The 15,254-nt window shown below is 42.6% G+C and overlaps 1 protein-coding gene across 1 annotated transcript; it reads right to left on the bottom strand.

Annotated features, from left to right (window-relative positions):
* Positions 1 to 807: 807 nt before the first annotated feature.
* Positions 808 to 10,426, bottom strand: LOC137535935 (cationic trypsin-3-like). The gene is made up of 5 exons (XM_068257829.1): positions 10,372 to 10,426; positions 7,161 to 7,320; positions 5,582 to 5,835; positions 3,432 to 3,568; positions 808 to 1,005 (listed from the first exon to the last, which is right to left on the bottom strand). The coding sequence occupies exons 1-5, from the start codon at positions 10,409 to 10,411 to the stop codon at positions 856 to 858; spliced, it is 741 nt and encodes a 246-aa protein (XP_068113930.1). The 5' UTR covers positions 10,412 to 10,426; the 3' UTR covers positions 808 to 855.
* Positions 10,427 to 15,254: the final 4,828 nt, after the last annotated feature.

Genomic DNA, 15,254 nt, shown 5'->3' with positions numbered 1-15,254 from the left:
ATGATGCCATTTATATAGTAACATTTATTTATTTTTGCTGTCTTCTTATTTTATTTTATTTTTGCATTGCTGCATATGATGCCTAATAGCACTGAGCTATGTATTGATCTGTGGTGTAGTGATCATATACTTTCTCTTTTTCTTAGATGTTTCTCTTAGATGGATTTCCGCTGTATGCTGCTGCAACTGAGGTAGACAGCGCCGTGCGCGCTGGCTGTGGACGCCTAGATGGTTGCCTGGTGACGGTGGGAGGGGCGGACTTCGTTCGCCCTTCACACATGTCACATGACGCTGCCCATAGGCGGAGTTTCTTCCGTCTTACGGAGCGCTGTCCCCCATCAGGTCCGCTCTTCTTAGGGGCGGTACCTGATGTGATGCCATCTGGGGATTTGCGCCCGTATTGGTCGGCGTCCGTGAGCGGCCTTCTGGGCTCCACCCCCGTGCGTCGCACGGCTGACTGTCCGTGAGTGCTCTGCTATTGGAGCACAAGCTTGTGCATATTAAGTAGCAGTTCCCCATAAGGTCCGCGCGGCGGACGGAAGGGGATTGGTCGCTAAATTGCGACTGTGCAAAGCTGAGATTAAGCTGTATATATATTGCAACATGTTATGTGTTTCCTTAGATGCTGGTAATACTTGATAAAGGAGGCTAGTCCTCCGAAACGTTGTAACTATGCCAGTACCTTGTTATTAAAGTGAAAGAGCAAATCATCGATGGTGCCGGATTTCATCTTTATATATTAGTGGCCCTTTAACAAACAGACAAAACATAACACAATGGTTTTATTTTTAGATTTTATTTCCATATCCGTGAGCATGATAGAAGCCCCTTGCTTGCTGTGTCCTCTGGGCAGGGTTAGTAGCTGGAGGTTGTCTTCTGTATCCAGGACAGGTAGTTACACACCTTGGTGTAGACCCCAGGATATCCGGGCTCAGCGCAGCCATATCCCCAGGACACCACTCCCTGCAGCTCTCCATTACAAACCACGGGGCCACCAGAGTCACCCTGAGGGACAGAGACAACAGAATGAAATATACTGGAGGTCAGTTACTAAAGAAGGTACAATTATCCGGTAACTGGAGATGCCGAAAGAATATATACAATAATTAAAATCTGTTTAAAAAGAAGGTAGGAATTGACTCAACAAGGACAGCTGTTCAAAATATTTAACAGTTTATTGGAAGGGCAAAACAACACGTTTCATGGCCTGGAACCACTTCCTCAGATAAATATATATATATATACACTAACCACAGAAGGGTATCATACGGAGCACCTTTGTCCTTCTTACTATCTGTGTCACCAATAGCTTTGTCCTCCTCCTCCTCACTATCTGTGTCACCTATAGATTTGTCCTCCTCCTCCTCGCTATCTGTGTCACCATTAGCTTTGCCCTCCTCCTCCTCACTATCTGTGTCACCTATAGCTTTATCTTCCTCCTCGCTATCTGTGTCACCTATAGCTTTGTCCTCCTCCTCCTTACTATCTAGGTCACCTATAGCTTTGTCCTCTTTCTCCTCCTCGCTATCTGTGTCACCCATAGCTTTGCCCTCCTCCTCACTATCTAGGTCACCTATAGCTTTGTCCTCCTCCTCGCTATCTGTGTCACCCATAGCTTTGTCCTCCTCCTCGCTATCTGTGTCACCTATAGCTTTGTCCTCCTCCTCACTATCTAGGTTACCTATAGCTTTATCCACCTCCTCACTATCTAGGTCACCTATAGCTTTATCCTCCTCCTCGCTATCTGTGTCACCTATAGCTTTGTCCTCCTTCTCGCTATCTGTGTCACCTATAGCTTTGCCCTCCTCCTCCTTACTATCTAGGTCACCTATAGCTTTGTCCTCTTCCTCCTCCTCGCTATCTGTGTCACCTATAGCTTTGTCCTCCTCCTCGCTATCTAGGTCACCTATAGCTTTGCCCTACTCCTCCTCACTATCTAGGTCACCTATAGCTTTGCCCTACTCCTCCTCACTATCTAGGTCACCTATAGCTTTGTCCTCTTCCTCCTCCTCACTATCTGTGTCACCTATAGCTTTGTCCTCCTCCTCGCTATCTAGGTCACCTATAGCTTTATCCTCCTCCTCCTCACTATCTGTGTCACCTATAGCTTTGTCCTCCTCCTTGCTATCCGTGTCACCTATAGCTTTGCCCTCCCCCTCCTCCTCACTATCTAGGTCACCTATAGCTTTATCCTCCTACTCCTTCTCACTATCTGTGTCACCTATAGTTATGTTCCCTTCACTAAATGTGTCACCTACAGCTTTGTCCTCCTCCTCCTTACTATTTCTAGCAGTAGGAGAACAGAGGCGCCAGCAGGATAAAAGCGGATAAAAACTTTAAAATTTGCTGGGAGGAAGTGGTGGACTTACCTCCATAAAGCAGACACGAAAGACTGTCTGAATAGTAGCAATCACATTTATTAAATAGTACCCCAAAAAAGTGCAACGTTATGAGGCGCTACACCTGCTAATGCCGAAATTCTGTTTTGTCCCCACGTTTATTGCCTGATGAAGCGGGCTGGGCCTGCGAAACGCGTTGCACTTTTTTGGGGTACTATTTAATAAATGTGATTGCTACTATTCAGACAGTCTTTCGTGTCTGCTTTATGGAGGTAAGTCCACCACTTCCTCCCAGCAAATTTTAAAGTTTTTATCCGCTTTTATCCTGCTGGCGCCTCTGTTCTCCTACTGCTATACCGTGTCCACACCTGGTGGAGGGGTGATCTACCCCCTTTCGCATCTACAGAGAGCGACTTCTTATCCCTGAGTGAGGACAGGTCTAATCTCCTCACCTGCCTATACAGTGGTTGCCTTTGTGGTAACCCACGTTTGTGAGTATAATTTTCTCACGATAACCTTTACTTCATTTATGCTTAACATATTACACTATATTGGGCTCTCGGTTTCTCTACACTTTATTCCTTACTATTTCTGTCACTTATGGTCTTGTCCTTCTCACTATCTGTGTTACCTATAGTTATTCCCCCCCTCACTAACTGTGCTACCTATAGCTTGGTCTTCCTCCTCACTATCTGTGACACATATGGCATTGTCCTCTTTACTGTCTGTGTCACTCACCAATAGCTTTGTCCTCCTCCTCACTGTATCACATATTTCTCCTCCTCCTTACTATCTTTGCCCCTGGTAGCTTTGTCCTCCTCACTACTTGTACCCTTATACCTATGTTCTCCACAGTTATACCTATTGCCACTTATGGCTGTGTCATCCTCATTCAGACTATTGTAATGCTGGATATTTTTCTTCAGAAAAGTTGGTAGCTCTGCTTGTGACTGTACCTTCCTTACTACCTGCATCACTTATACTATTCTGTATCTCCTTCTGTTCGTGTCCGCTTTTTTACCTCCTTTAGGAACTGTGCATTTTTGTACATGGGGGTGGAGGATTTACATTGGAAGTTGTCTGCTAACCCACCTGGCAGGAGTCCTTGCCACCCTCCAGATATCCCAAGCACATCATGTTCTGTGTGATCTTGTCAGGATAGGCATTGTGACACTGTTGGTCAGAGAGTATGGGTGCTTGAAGGCATTGAAGGAGTTGTGGATAATTATCTGCAGAAAACACAAATCACTTTATAAAGCAGTCTTTGGAATGGTAAACATTCTAGCTGTCATTTTCCACATTTTGTTTTTCATTCGCAATGTCCCATCTCACAAAATTGATTATCTTAACCACTACCTCCCCATCCACTGTTTTTAAAACGTCCTGTTGGTCCTTCTTTTTTTTTTCTGTGGACCCCCACCGCCCCTCCTCTCTCCCCTCCCATCAGTAATGCAGAGGAGCCTTCCCCTTTTAATGGACCACAGGACGTTTTAAAACATCCTCTCCCGTCCATGAGCGATCCCCTTCCCCCCGCACTTACCCAACGGATTGGTGAAAGGGAAGAAGACTTCCCTGAACCAATCAATGTGCCTGTAAGCAAAGATCATGGGTTCAAAGAGAAGCTAGTGAGCTTTGCTGTAGCAATCACTGTCTCTGAGCGTAGAAGCAGTGATTATGAGGACATCTAGTGGTTAAAAGAACAAAAATGACATACAACAGTAATAGCAGCAGGGTATTGTAAGCTTGCTTACTCTTATTCTTTTTGTTCCTTCAGCTTGCAAGCAAACAGTATTAAAGCCCGACAAAGGCTATGCAGCCGAAAGCTTGTTTGCTTATTATTTTAAGTTTGCCAATAAATGGTATCATCCTGATTCAAAACTTCATACAAAAAAAAAAAAAAACTACACTACATTTTACACTGCATTTTATACACTTTAAATTAAATAAACATAAATTAATACCTCCACCCCCCCCCACAGCCCCTTACCAAAATAAAGCACATTTAAATAAACAAACACATAAATAGTTACATTAAAGGGAACCTTAATCGTTGATTAAAAAAAGTTTCACTTACCTGGGGCTTTCCCAAGCCTCTTGCAGCCGTCCTGTGCCCGTGCAGCTCCTTCAGTGTCCTCCGGTCCCCCGCCACAGCTTAGTATCGTTTTCAGCCGACTGCCAGTCGTCCTCCTGCAATGTGTCCTATTTTTCCGCATTTCCCGACGTAAAGTGCCGTAAAGCGCGTCATTCGGATGCGCTTTACGACGGGGCATGTGTTCCATGGACGCGCTTTACGGCACTTTACGTCTCGGAATGCGGAAGAATAGGACGCGTTGCAGGAGGACGACTGGCAGTCGGCTGGAAACGAAACTAAGTCGCGGCGAGGGACAGGAGAACACTGGAGGAGCTGCGCGGTCACAGGATGGCTGCAGGAGGCTTTGGAAAGCCCCAGGTAAGTGAAACCTTTTCTTAATCCACGGTTAAGGTTCCCTTTAAGGACTCTGCTTTTTTTAATATGTATGGCATGAGGTTATATTACTGTTATATTTGCATCTATGGAATTGTACTTAGTGACGGACACAAAACTGAAAAATTGCACCTTTATTTCCAAATAAAACATTATCGCCATACATTGTACTAGGGACATAATTTAAATGTTTTAATAAACAGGACAAATGGGCAAATAAAATATGTGGGTTATTTACAGTAAAACATTTTATTGAGAAATAACTGAAGAATAATGAATGTTTTAATTTTTTTTTATTATTCCTCTTAAAATGCATTTATAATAAAATAACTCTTAGCATAATGCACCACCACCCAAAGAATGCCTAATTGATGGCAAAAAAAAGGTATAGATCGTTTTGTTGTGACAAGTAGTGATAAAGTGATTGGCGAGTGAAAGGGAGAAGTGATGACAGGTGAAAATTGCTCTGGTCTGTTTAGGTAAAAGCCCTTTGGGGTGAAGTGGTTAAAAACTTCAAGGTCTTTTTGAAAAAAAAAATTTGACTTGTTCTCACTCTTTTCCTTAACATATGTAGCAATGTTTTAACGACAACAGCATGTATGGAAGCTTTGCTATTAACTGCTTTAATTGGCACGAAATTTATGCAAAATTGCGGTTCCAGATTTTGTTTACATACAAAAATAAGTACAATTTTCGCAGAAATTTCACTTTACGATTTCGCATTGTAATTGCAATGCAAAATTAAGATTATGCAAAATTTGTGCTCCTCACTACAGACCTCCATCGCTCAGAGTGTTTCCCCAGCCAGAAATGAGACAGCGGGACCCCACTCTGCCGCACTGGGTTGGAAGATTCACTGCCCGGACGTTGGTGTTAAACCTGACTGGTTTGTTGAGTCGAATCAGCATGATGTCATTATCGAGTGTGTTGGGGTTATATTGAGGGTGTGGGATGACTTTCGATGACTGCACAAACTGTTCTGGTCCTTCCAACACATCTATGTTGTGTTCTCCAAGCCGCACTTGAATACGCCTATATAAAAATAAATAATTAAACACTGTTAAAGCGCTACTAAAAGGCACATATGTTTATTTAGTGTTGTGTACTAGGAATTGTACAAGGAACACATGAACTTTACCACCACTGTCCCCAAGAAACCGAGGAAAGCATTAGGGCCTTTATTTAATTCACTTTTGCTCCTGAGTTTTCACCTAAGTGATATTTTCAAACCTTATCAATAAAATGCCCTTTAAGCTACCAACAATCAAGAACATGCTATAATCATCTTGACTGTACTTTTCTTTAACTTTTTGGAACTTTTTTGAATGTAGAGTGCTGAAAAATTGTTTTAAAGAAAACCTGTAATGAAAAAAATCTCCCCTGGGGGGTACTCCCCTCGGGTAGGGGAAGCCTCCGGATCCTATCAAGGTCTCCCCATCCTCCTTGGTCCCACGGTGGCGGCGATAAAGCTCCCCGAACAGCGGTGATGTAAATATTTACCTTCCCGGCTCCAGCGCAGGCGCAGTATCGGCTCTCCGCTCGGAGATAGACGGAAATAGCCGACCATTGTTGGCCCGCTCTTCTGCACAGGCGCAGGTCTCCTGCGCCTGCGCAGTAGAGCGAACCTAACAGAGATCGGCTATTTTCTCCTATCTCCATGCGGAGAGCCGCAACAGCGCCGCCGCTGGAGCCAGGAAAGGTAAATAAATCAGCGCTTGTCAGGCTTGTCGAGGGAGGATTCCGGGACACTTCAGGGGAGCAAGCGCTGGATTGCCTGCAGCTACAGGGGAGGGGGAAGCCTCATTTGGACCCTGAGGCTTCCCCCTCCCGAGGTGACGATCTCCCAGGGGAACTTTTTTTTGTTACAGGTTCTCTGTAAAGGAAATCTGAGATGTTTGATGTGTATTTATACTTACTTGTGGCTTCCTACAGCCACATGAGGTGTGTGGGCTCCCTCACCATCCTCTCCATTCTCTTGTTATTCCCCCTGATAATCTGGCCAGTCACACTCTTCTGCACAAGCATGGCTTGGCCACACGCACACACCTCCTTGCGCTCCTGCAGTAGTAACAGTGCAGGTGCTAAATGCTCCCGGGTGCAAGGCACACCAGGAGCACAGCCAGGCTGCACTTGCGTACAAGAGAATGACGGGCCGTGGCTGACCAGATTACCAGTGGGGATAATGAGAGAATGGAGCAGCTAGAGGGGGAGGGACCCCACCTGGAGGTAGCACCAGGTAAGTATAAATACATTAAGGGCCAAGGTGATTTTTGCACACTATTCACCAAACACTAAAATATCACAATTAGATTGATTGCCCTTTAGCATTTTCTTCTTGTTTAATTTCCAGTACTTACTTTTGGTAGCAGTGAGCAGCAGAAACCACCCACAAGGTGTTAATCAGGGAGCCTCCGCAGAAATGGTATCCAGCATTCAGCGACACTTGATAAGGAATGGAGCTTTCAGGGCAGGTGTACCCGCCAACAATCTTATCATCATTACCGATAGGTACAGCAGCTGGAGGGAGACAAAATCAAGGTCAACACATTAGAACAGTGAGATAACTGAGGTTCTACTGGACTGGAGAGCACTAGACATGATTGGAGATGAACCAACAATGGATTTATTAAACACACTGAAGTCTGCGCCATATTGTGTCATATCAGACTGAAGCAAAGATTGTTGACAGCTTAGTCAAACATAGGCCAGATACAGAGGGATGCGAAAGTTTGGGCCACCTTGTTAACCTCCCTGGTGTTCTGGGTAATGCGTACATAAGTACGCATTACCGTTTTTGTTAAATATTTTTTTTCTTGCTGTAGTTAACATATTGCTAGCTACAGCAGTATGCCATGCCGTCCGCGGCCGCATCCACCCTCCCAATCCCTGCCGGCCATACTTACGCGTCCTCGATCCTGCGAGAAGCGTGATTTCCTATCGTTGCGTCTCCCGTCGCCATGGTGATGATCGGACATGACCTCATGGACGTCATGACATAATGGGGAGCTCCGATCCTTCCCATTGCGCAGCCTGGTGGTGATTCACCAGGCTGCGCTAGGCGTTTCGGGGGGGGGGGGGGGGGGACAGCCCCTTTAGCGGCACATCGGGGTGGATCAGAGGGTAGCGGCGGCGATCGGACAAAACATGTAGGTAGCAAAGTGCTAGCTACATGTTCTGAAAAAAAGTAAGTAAAAAAGAGCCTCCAGGGGCTGAGCAATCCTCCTTGGCGTACATGGACGAGCTGAGCTCGTCCATACCGCCAAGGAGGTTAATCGTCATGATTTTCCTGTGTAAATCGTTGGTTATTACAATAAAAAATGTCAGTTAAATACATCATATAGGACACACATAATAGTTGAGAAGTGAAATTAAGTTTATTGGATTTACACAAAGTGCGCAATAATTGTTTAAATCAAATTAGGCAGGTGCATAAATGTAGGCATTGTTGTCATTTTATTGATTCCAAAACCTTTAAAACTAATTATTTGAACTCAAATTGGCTTGGTAAGCTCCGTGACCCCTGACCTACATACACAGGTGAATCCAATTATGAGAAAGAGTATTTAAGGGGGTCAATTGTAAGTTTCCCTCCTCTTTTAATTTTCGCTGAAGAGTAGCAACATGGGGGTCTCAAAACAACTCCTAAATGACCTGAAGACAAAGATTGTTAACCATCATGGTTTAGTGGAAGGATACAGAAAGCTGTCTCAGAGATTTCAGCTGTCTATTTCCACAGTTAGAAACATACTGAGGAAATGGAAGACCACAGGCTCAGTTCAAGTTAAGACTTGAAGTGGCAGACCAAGAAAAATCTCAGATAAACAGAAGCGACAAATGGTGAGAACAGTCGGAGTCAACCCACAGACCAGCACCAAAGACCTACAACATCATCTTGCTGCAGATGTAGTCACTGTGCATCATTCAACCATTTGGTGCACTTTACACAAGGAGAGGCTGTTTTTGGAATAAGGTGCTGTGGACTGATGAAACTAAAATTGAGTTATTTGGGCATAACAAGGTTGTTATGGATGGAGGAAAAAGCACACAGCATTCCAAGAAAAACTCCTGCTACCTACAGTAAATAATGGTGGTGGTTCCATCATGCTGTGGGGCTGTGTGGCCAGTGTAGGGACTTGGAATCTTGTCAAAGTTGAGGGCCGCATGGATTCCACTCAGTATCAGCAGATTCTGGAGACCAATGTCCAGGAATCCGTGACAAAGCTGAAGCTCCACCGTGGATGGATCTTTCAACAAGACAGCGACCCTAAAACAGTGCTCAAAATCTACTAAGGCACTCACGCAGAGGAACAAGTACAACATTCCGGAACGGCCATCTCAGTCCCCAGACCTGAATAGACTGTGGTGTGAGTTAAAGAGAGCTGTCCATGCTCGGAACCCATCAAACCTGAATGAACTAGAGATGTTTTGTAAAGAGGAATGGTCCAAAATACCTTCAACCAGAATCCAGACTCTCATTGGAACCTACAGGAAGCGTTTAGAGGCTGTAATTTCTGCAAACGGTGGATCTACTAAATATTGACTTCATTTCTTTTTTTGTGGTGCCCAAATTTATGCACCTGCCTAATTTTTGTTTAAACAATTATTGCGCACTTTCTGTAAATCCAATAAACTTCATTTCACTTCTCAAATATCACTGTGTGTGTCTCCTATATGATATATTTAACTGACATTTTTTATCATAACAACTAAAGATTTATACAGGAAAATCATGACGATTAACAAGGTTGCCCAAACTTTTGCACCCCACTGTAATGTCAATGGCATTAATTTCTTGTACATTTAAAAAAGTATTTTTTCCTTCAAAACATTTAGTATTCCCTTCTGCATCTGTATCTAAACAGATGTCTGATTATCTTCCCCCCATCCCCCACCCAAACATTTTTTTTCCACAAGAGTGGTCCTTATAACAGTCAAAAAGTCAATAAAAGAGGTAGGCTGATTGACAACAACTTTGCTTGCAAATTTTCACCAAATTATTTTTTTGCATCGAAAGTGCTTCTTTTTCAATTTGCTTTCAAAGGAAAATAAAAAAATTGCTTTCTTAAAACAGAACATTTTCCATAGCATTTTAGTAAGAGGGATTTTTGGTCCATTGCAGTCCCTTACACACTCCAATGAGTTCTGGTTCAACATTAGCTTGCTGGGTACTCTGTAACTGTCAAAGGAAACATATTTTTCTTTTTGATGCAAACATGTGCAAACAACTGGTAATGTTACTGCAAAATTTTGCATATAGTGCTAAAATTGTTTATTCGTATCCTGAAAATTTGCCAAGAATGCAAAAAATCACAAACGTTTTACAAATTTTCTTTCTATGAAAGTCAAACTATTCGAACATTATTTTCGTGAAAATGAATGCGAAAAGAATACCAACATTTTTGCCCATCACTGATTGACAACTACAAAGAAAACAAGGTTACCTTGAAAGAACAAGTCTCATATATCATAGAAAGATATTAGTATTCCATGGAGTAGAAAGATGATGTTCTTGGAAAAAGTCATTTTTAGGATTTTAGAAAGTGAGACAGATGCTGAATCCATACCTACCAGAGAGTCCAAAGATAGAGAGAAACAGAAGAATCTTCATGTTGAGGCTCTGAGATCCACACTGACTTTAGCACTTGAATATAAGCCTCTCATGGACATATTTTATCTCCTTGGGAAAACCATATGGCTCTGTTCTCATAGGCGTCTTATCAAGCCAATTCTTTTTTGGCTTCATAATTAATGGTCAATGTGGCAATGAGGTAAGGCTGGCTTTCAGTCTCTTGTTCCATGAAGTTGTCACCTGCAAATCCTTAAAGCAAAAAGGGGTAAGGGGTATAAAGAAACTGAGTAAAAAACAACAAAAATGGAAAAAAAAGGAGAGGTGGCTTACATTTCATTATTAAGGTAAGCCATCTCTCCTTTTTTCATTTTATCATTTTAGTTGTTTTTAACCCTTTAGTATCTAATTTATTTAGAGGCTTGGTAGTGCTCCAGGCCAGTATATTTTAGCACAATTTTTATTTCTTATTTGTTAAATGTTCTTGCTTCTGATTAGTACTGTTGCAATGTATATTTTTGGTTACTTGTCGCTAGGGGGCAGCATGAGACCATAACAGAGGGCTTCTGCTTTCAGTTTCTATATATTCTGCTAGCAGATAGAGATAAAAGCATTCCAAGAATTTACAGCACAATGAGTTCTGCAGACTGAGGTCAAAAGCAGTGTGTTTATGTCATTTTATCACTTTTATATACCTCTGGGTTTCTCTGACCACCTTGTGCTTCTCACCCTCTTTTAGAGAGGTGTTTTGGTCTTTCATGGCCTAGCCACATCCAGTACCAGTGCGACCGAATCCAGCTTGCCCTGGACACCCGAGTGAAGTCGAGTTTGTGGATCTCCAGCTGATTCAAGTGGTTGGTTGCCCCTAATGGAACTAACCTTAGTGATTAACTTTTTCCTTCTATACACATGGGTCATTTTTGGTGACATATAGCTCTATTTGGGCTTCTGTTGTCTCTGTGCTTCCTTTTTAAAGTGCTATGTCGCCCTTTCTTTAAATGATTAAAGCACTACTATAGGCACAAATATTCTCCTATTTCTCTGTAGGCACTCAGATGCAGAAAATGTTTATTTTCAAAAAGGTTTTATTGAAATATACCTTCAAATAACGTACAAGAAAGCTTTTTCTCGAACAAAGGAAAATCCTGTATAGTAAATAGCAACAAAATACAATTAAGAATAAAAATATGTAAGTAAAGGGAAGGCCTAGTTTAAAATAGGTGAAGGACCATTAAGCAGTAAACAACTAGACACGTTTATACCCTTTAGCAGTGGCGTAGCTAAGGAGCTATGGGCCCTGGTGCAAGTTTTACATTGCCCCCCCCCCCCCCCCCCCCGAGTGCTCTATACACAACAATTGATACGGCGCACCAAAGATCTGGCAAGGACAACCTCAGTGTCGGAAGTGCAAGGAGGGTATGGGGAACAGCTTGTTAATGATTACTACAAATAAAAGCACCTATAGGAGTGATTATTACCAACATAGGACCAATAGAGAGCTAATACTGTAGTTGAGGGAGGACCCCTCTGGCCAAAGGACCCCGATGCAGTTGCTACCTCTGCACCCCCTATTGCTACGCCACAGCCCTTTAGATAATTTAATATAGGAAACCAATAATTAAAGGTAAGGGAATGAAGAAAACAACAAATAACTGTGGGCAGTCAGGTGAAAAAGGACAACACCATATAGTTACCAATGAGGCACTAGGAGTCTAGGAGACCAGGATGTGGGTTGTGCTGAAGAGGGTTGTGGGGATGTGACACTTGAGGGTAAGAAGAGTGGTAGAAGCATAAATATTTTTAGCCATAAACCCTGAGCAAGCATGCAGCTCAGGTGTCTCTGACTGGATCTGCCACATGCATGTTTCTGGTTTGTGATCCAGATACCACTACAGGCAACGAGATCAGCAGGATGCCAGGCAATGGGTCATGTTTAAAAGGAAATAAATATGGCAGCCTCCACATCCCTCTCAGTTCAGGTGTCCTCTAAACCACTTATGTGCTATATGATTTCCAGGCCCAGATTTACCTCACAGGAGTCTATAGACACAGATGTCCTGGCACCTTAGACTTCACCCTCCAAGAACCTACAAACACCAGCTGAACCGCACCGCAAGTGTGCTGACTGGCCCAGCTGCCACTTCTCCATTACTTCCCTTGCCTGCCATAGGTAGTTACAGATACCCCTTAAGGTGGCCACACACGATACAATAAAATGATCCGATTTTACGGCATTTCGATAAAAACGATCGGATCTCCCGAAAAAATCGAAAGGTTTTTTTTCATTCGACTGAAAAATCCGATCGGATTTCCTGTTTTTTTTCGATTTTTATCTATCCGGAATGCCAGATATTTTTCATCAATTTCTCTAAAGATTGTATGGTGTGTGTTCGATTGTCAATTTATTAATATACACACCCAAGCAATTTTCTCAGCGTTTCCAATCATTTTTATCATAATTGGGGAAAAATTGAACATAGGTGTGTGGTACATTGGTCAGATTTTTTAAATGTTACAATCAGTCAGAAAAATTGATGCAATTCTTAAATTGAACAGATATTTAAAAAATTGTATGGTGTGTGGCCACCTTTAGTATAGCCAGAAATACCCTCAGTATTAAGTAGCTAGAGGTGCCCCTGACTAAAAGGTGATCTCTCATCAGTGGAATGCCGAGAACAGGGTGAGTAACCTCTCATTTACGCTCTGCTCCATACACTGCACAGGGTAGGAGAGAGGAAGGCACTCAGGGAGGGGAGTGAGCTACCTTTCTATCATCAGGCGCCTCGCCTGTAGGCACGTGCCTATCTTGCCTTATGTTAAATCTGGCCCTAGCAATTTCCTACAAGCATGTTAAACATATTAAGTAGATGATGTTTTCTAGTTTTAGAAGTTGAGAGTGGGGTAGGTTAAGTAGGGAATTTAGTAGATTGAGCCGTGGTATGTGAACATTTTCACATGCTGGAGATTCTTGCCCACATCATTTAAGGTATAGGACATTCCCACTGTGTGGAATATGTACTCTTATTGTTTACAACCTCTAAAGTAGTTCTGTGATTTTCAGAGCCAGTTCTAGTAGCAATGGTACCATAGGGTAAGATTAATCTGGGGGCCTCCCTTGACAGACATCCATCCTGCACACCCCCAATATACCTGACCCCCACTTCCCTAAAGCAGCATTAAAGTCCAAACCCCCTCCTCTAGGGGCCCATGGGCTGCTACCAGGCCCTTCCCCAGGTCTTCCAACAACTTATTGGTGGTCCTCGGGGCCCTTCATAATGCTGCTTAAAGCGGATCCGAGATGAAAAACTAACTATAACAAGTAACTTGTCTATATATCTTATCTAAAGTTTAGATAGTTTACACAGCAAATCTAGCTGCAAACAGCTTCAACAGTATATGATTATTTCTTCCTGTGATACAATGACAGCAGCCATGTTCTGTTTGTCACATTACACAGGCAAAGCTGATCTGTATCTCCAGCCCTCAGCCTGTGAAAACTTCACTTTTCTCTCCTCCTCCCTCCTCCCATCTGCCTCTGAAATCTCTGGCTAGTAACACCTCCTCCTCCTCCTGCCCAGACTGAGCTCCCATAAGCCCTTGCTACATCTGTCTCAAAGTGCACTGGAGCTGTGGGCGAGGCTTGTTTAGTGCATAGGGAATTAGAGTAATAAAACAAAAACAAAAAAGTATTTGGCTTGAGGAATGCCCTATAAACTATATGAAAGGAACACAATTATGCAATGAGTAAAATTTTATCTTGGATCCACTTTAATGCTGCTCCATTAGTCCTTGGCTCAGGGCTTTGCTGTCTGCATCTTTGCAGGGGGGCACTTCTCTACTACGTGACCCGGTGGTATATTACGTAATAACATGCGTTTGTTCACCATAAAATCTGAAATCCTAATAAACCCATTTGAGCCCACCATTAGGGAAATCGGTTTTCCGCAGTGGAAATCTGTGTATGGAAATTGGTTTGTGGAAATCCAAATTCTGCAGAATTATTATTTTACAAAGTTTAAATTATGTCCCTAGAACAATGTATGCTGACAATATACTTTTGTAAAATAAATATGTATTTTTTCCGTTCTGTGCTTTTTTTTACCCGATCAATAATAACTAGCCCTTATTTGCAAAAATAACAGTAATATACCCTCATAACATACATAGCAAAAAAGAGTCCCTAAAATAACTATTTATGTGTTTGTTTGTGTTTCCTATTAATTTCTCTACTATGGGGGTAGGTGAGGGGGGAAAAGGCAGGGTTTAATTGAATGTATTTAATTTATATAGTGTAAAATGTGTATTTTAATGTGTTTCATCAATGATTCTTTTCCAGTGTAGGTTTTTCTTAAAGGACACCTGTATAGTATAGTAGAAGGAGGCACTCCACAGGCAAGAACTTGCGTTCAGTTTTATTGCACGTCGATACACACTACATGTTTTGGGCTCCGCCCTTCATCAGGTGTCCGAAACATGCAGTGTGTATCGACATGCAATAAAACTGAACGCAAGTTCTTGCCTGTGGAGTGCCTCCTTCTACTATACTGTACTCTGTATCACTGTGTGGAGCAGGGGTGGTGTGCCTGCTTGGAGGAGTTGCACCGGCACTGGCTCTCCCGCAGTGGATTGAGCTTCCAGAGTTTAGTTCAATCACCTATCATTAAAGGACACCTGAACTGAAAGGGATATGGAGGCTGCCGTATTTACCATAAGTATCACCATACTATTCGTTTCAGACTATAACACACCATAATTATGCAGCTGTGATAAGTGTACCAAAATGATATAAATTTCACAGTCTAATATAAAACCTGTGATATGTGCACCAAAATGCTATATATTTTTAGAGTCTAATATAAAACCATGTAAACATAGTCTAACACTA

Source organism: Hyperolius riggenbachi, chromosome 10, assembly GCF_040937935.1.
Source record: "Hyperolius riggenbachi isolate aHypRig1 chromosome 10, aHypRig1.pri, whole genome shotgun sequence".
Taxonomy (NCBI): domain Eukaryota; kingdom Metazoa; phylum Chordata; class Amphibia; order Anura; family Hyperoliidae; genus Hyperolius; species Hyperolius riggenbachi.
This window is presented reverse-complemented; position numbering and strand designations above follow the sequence as displayed.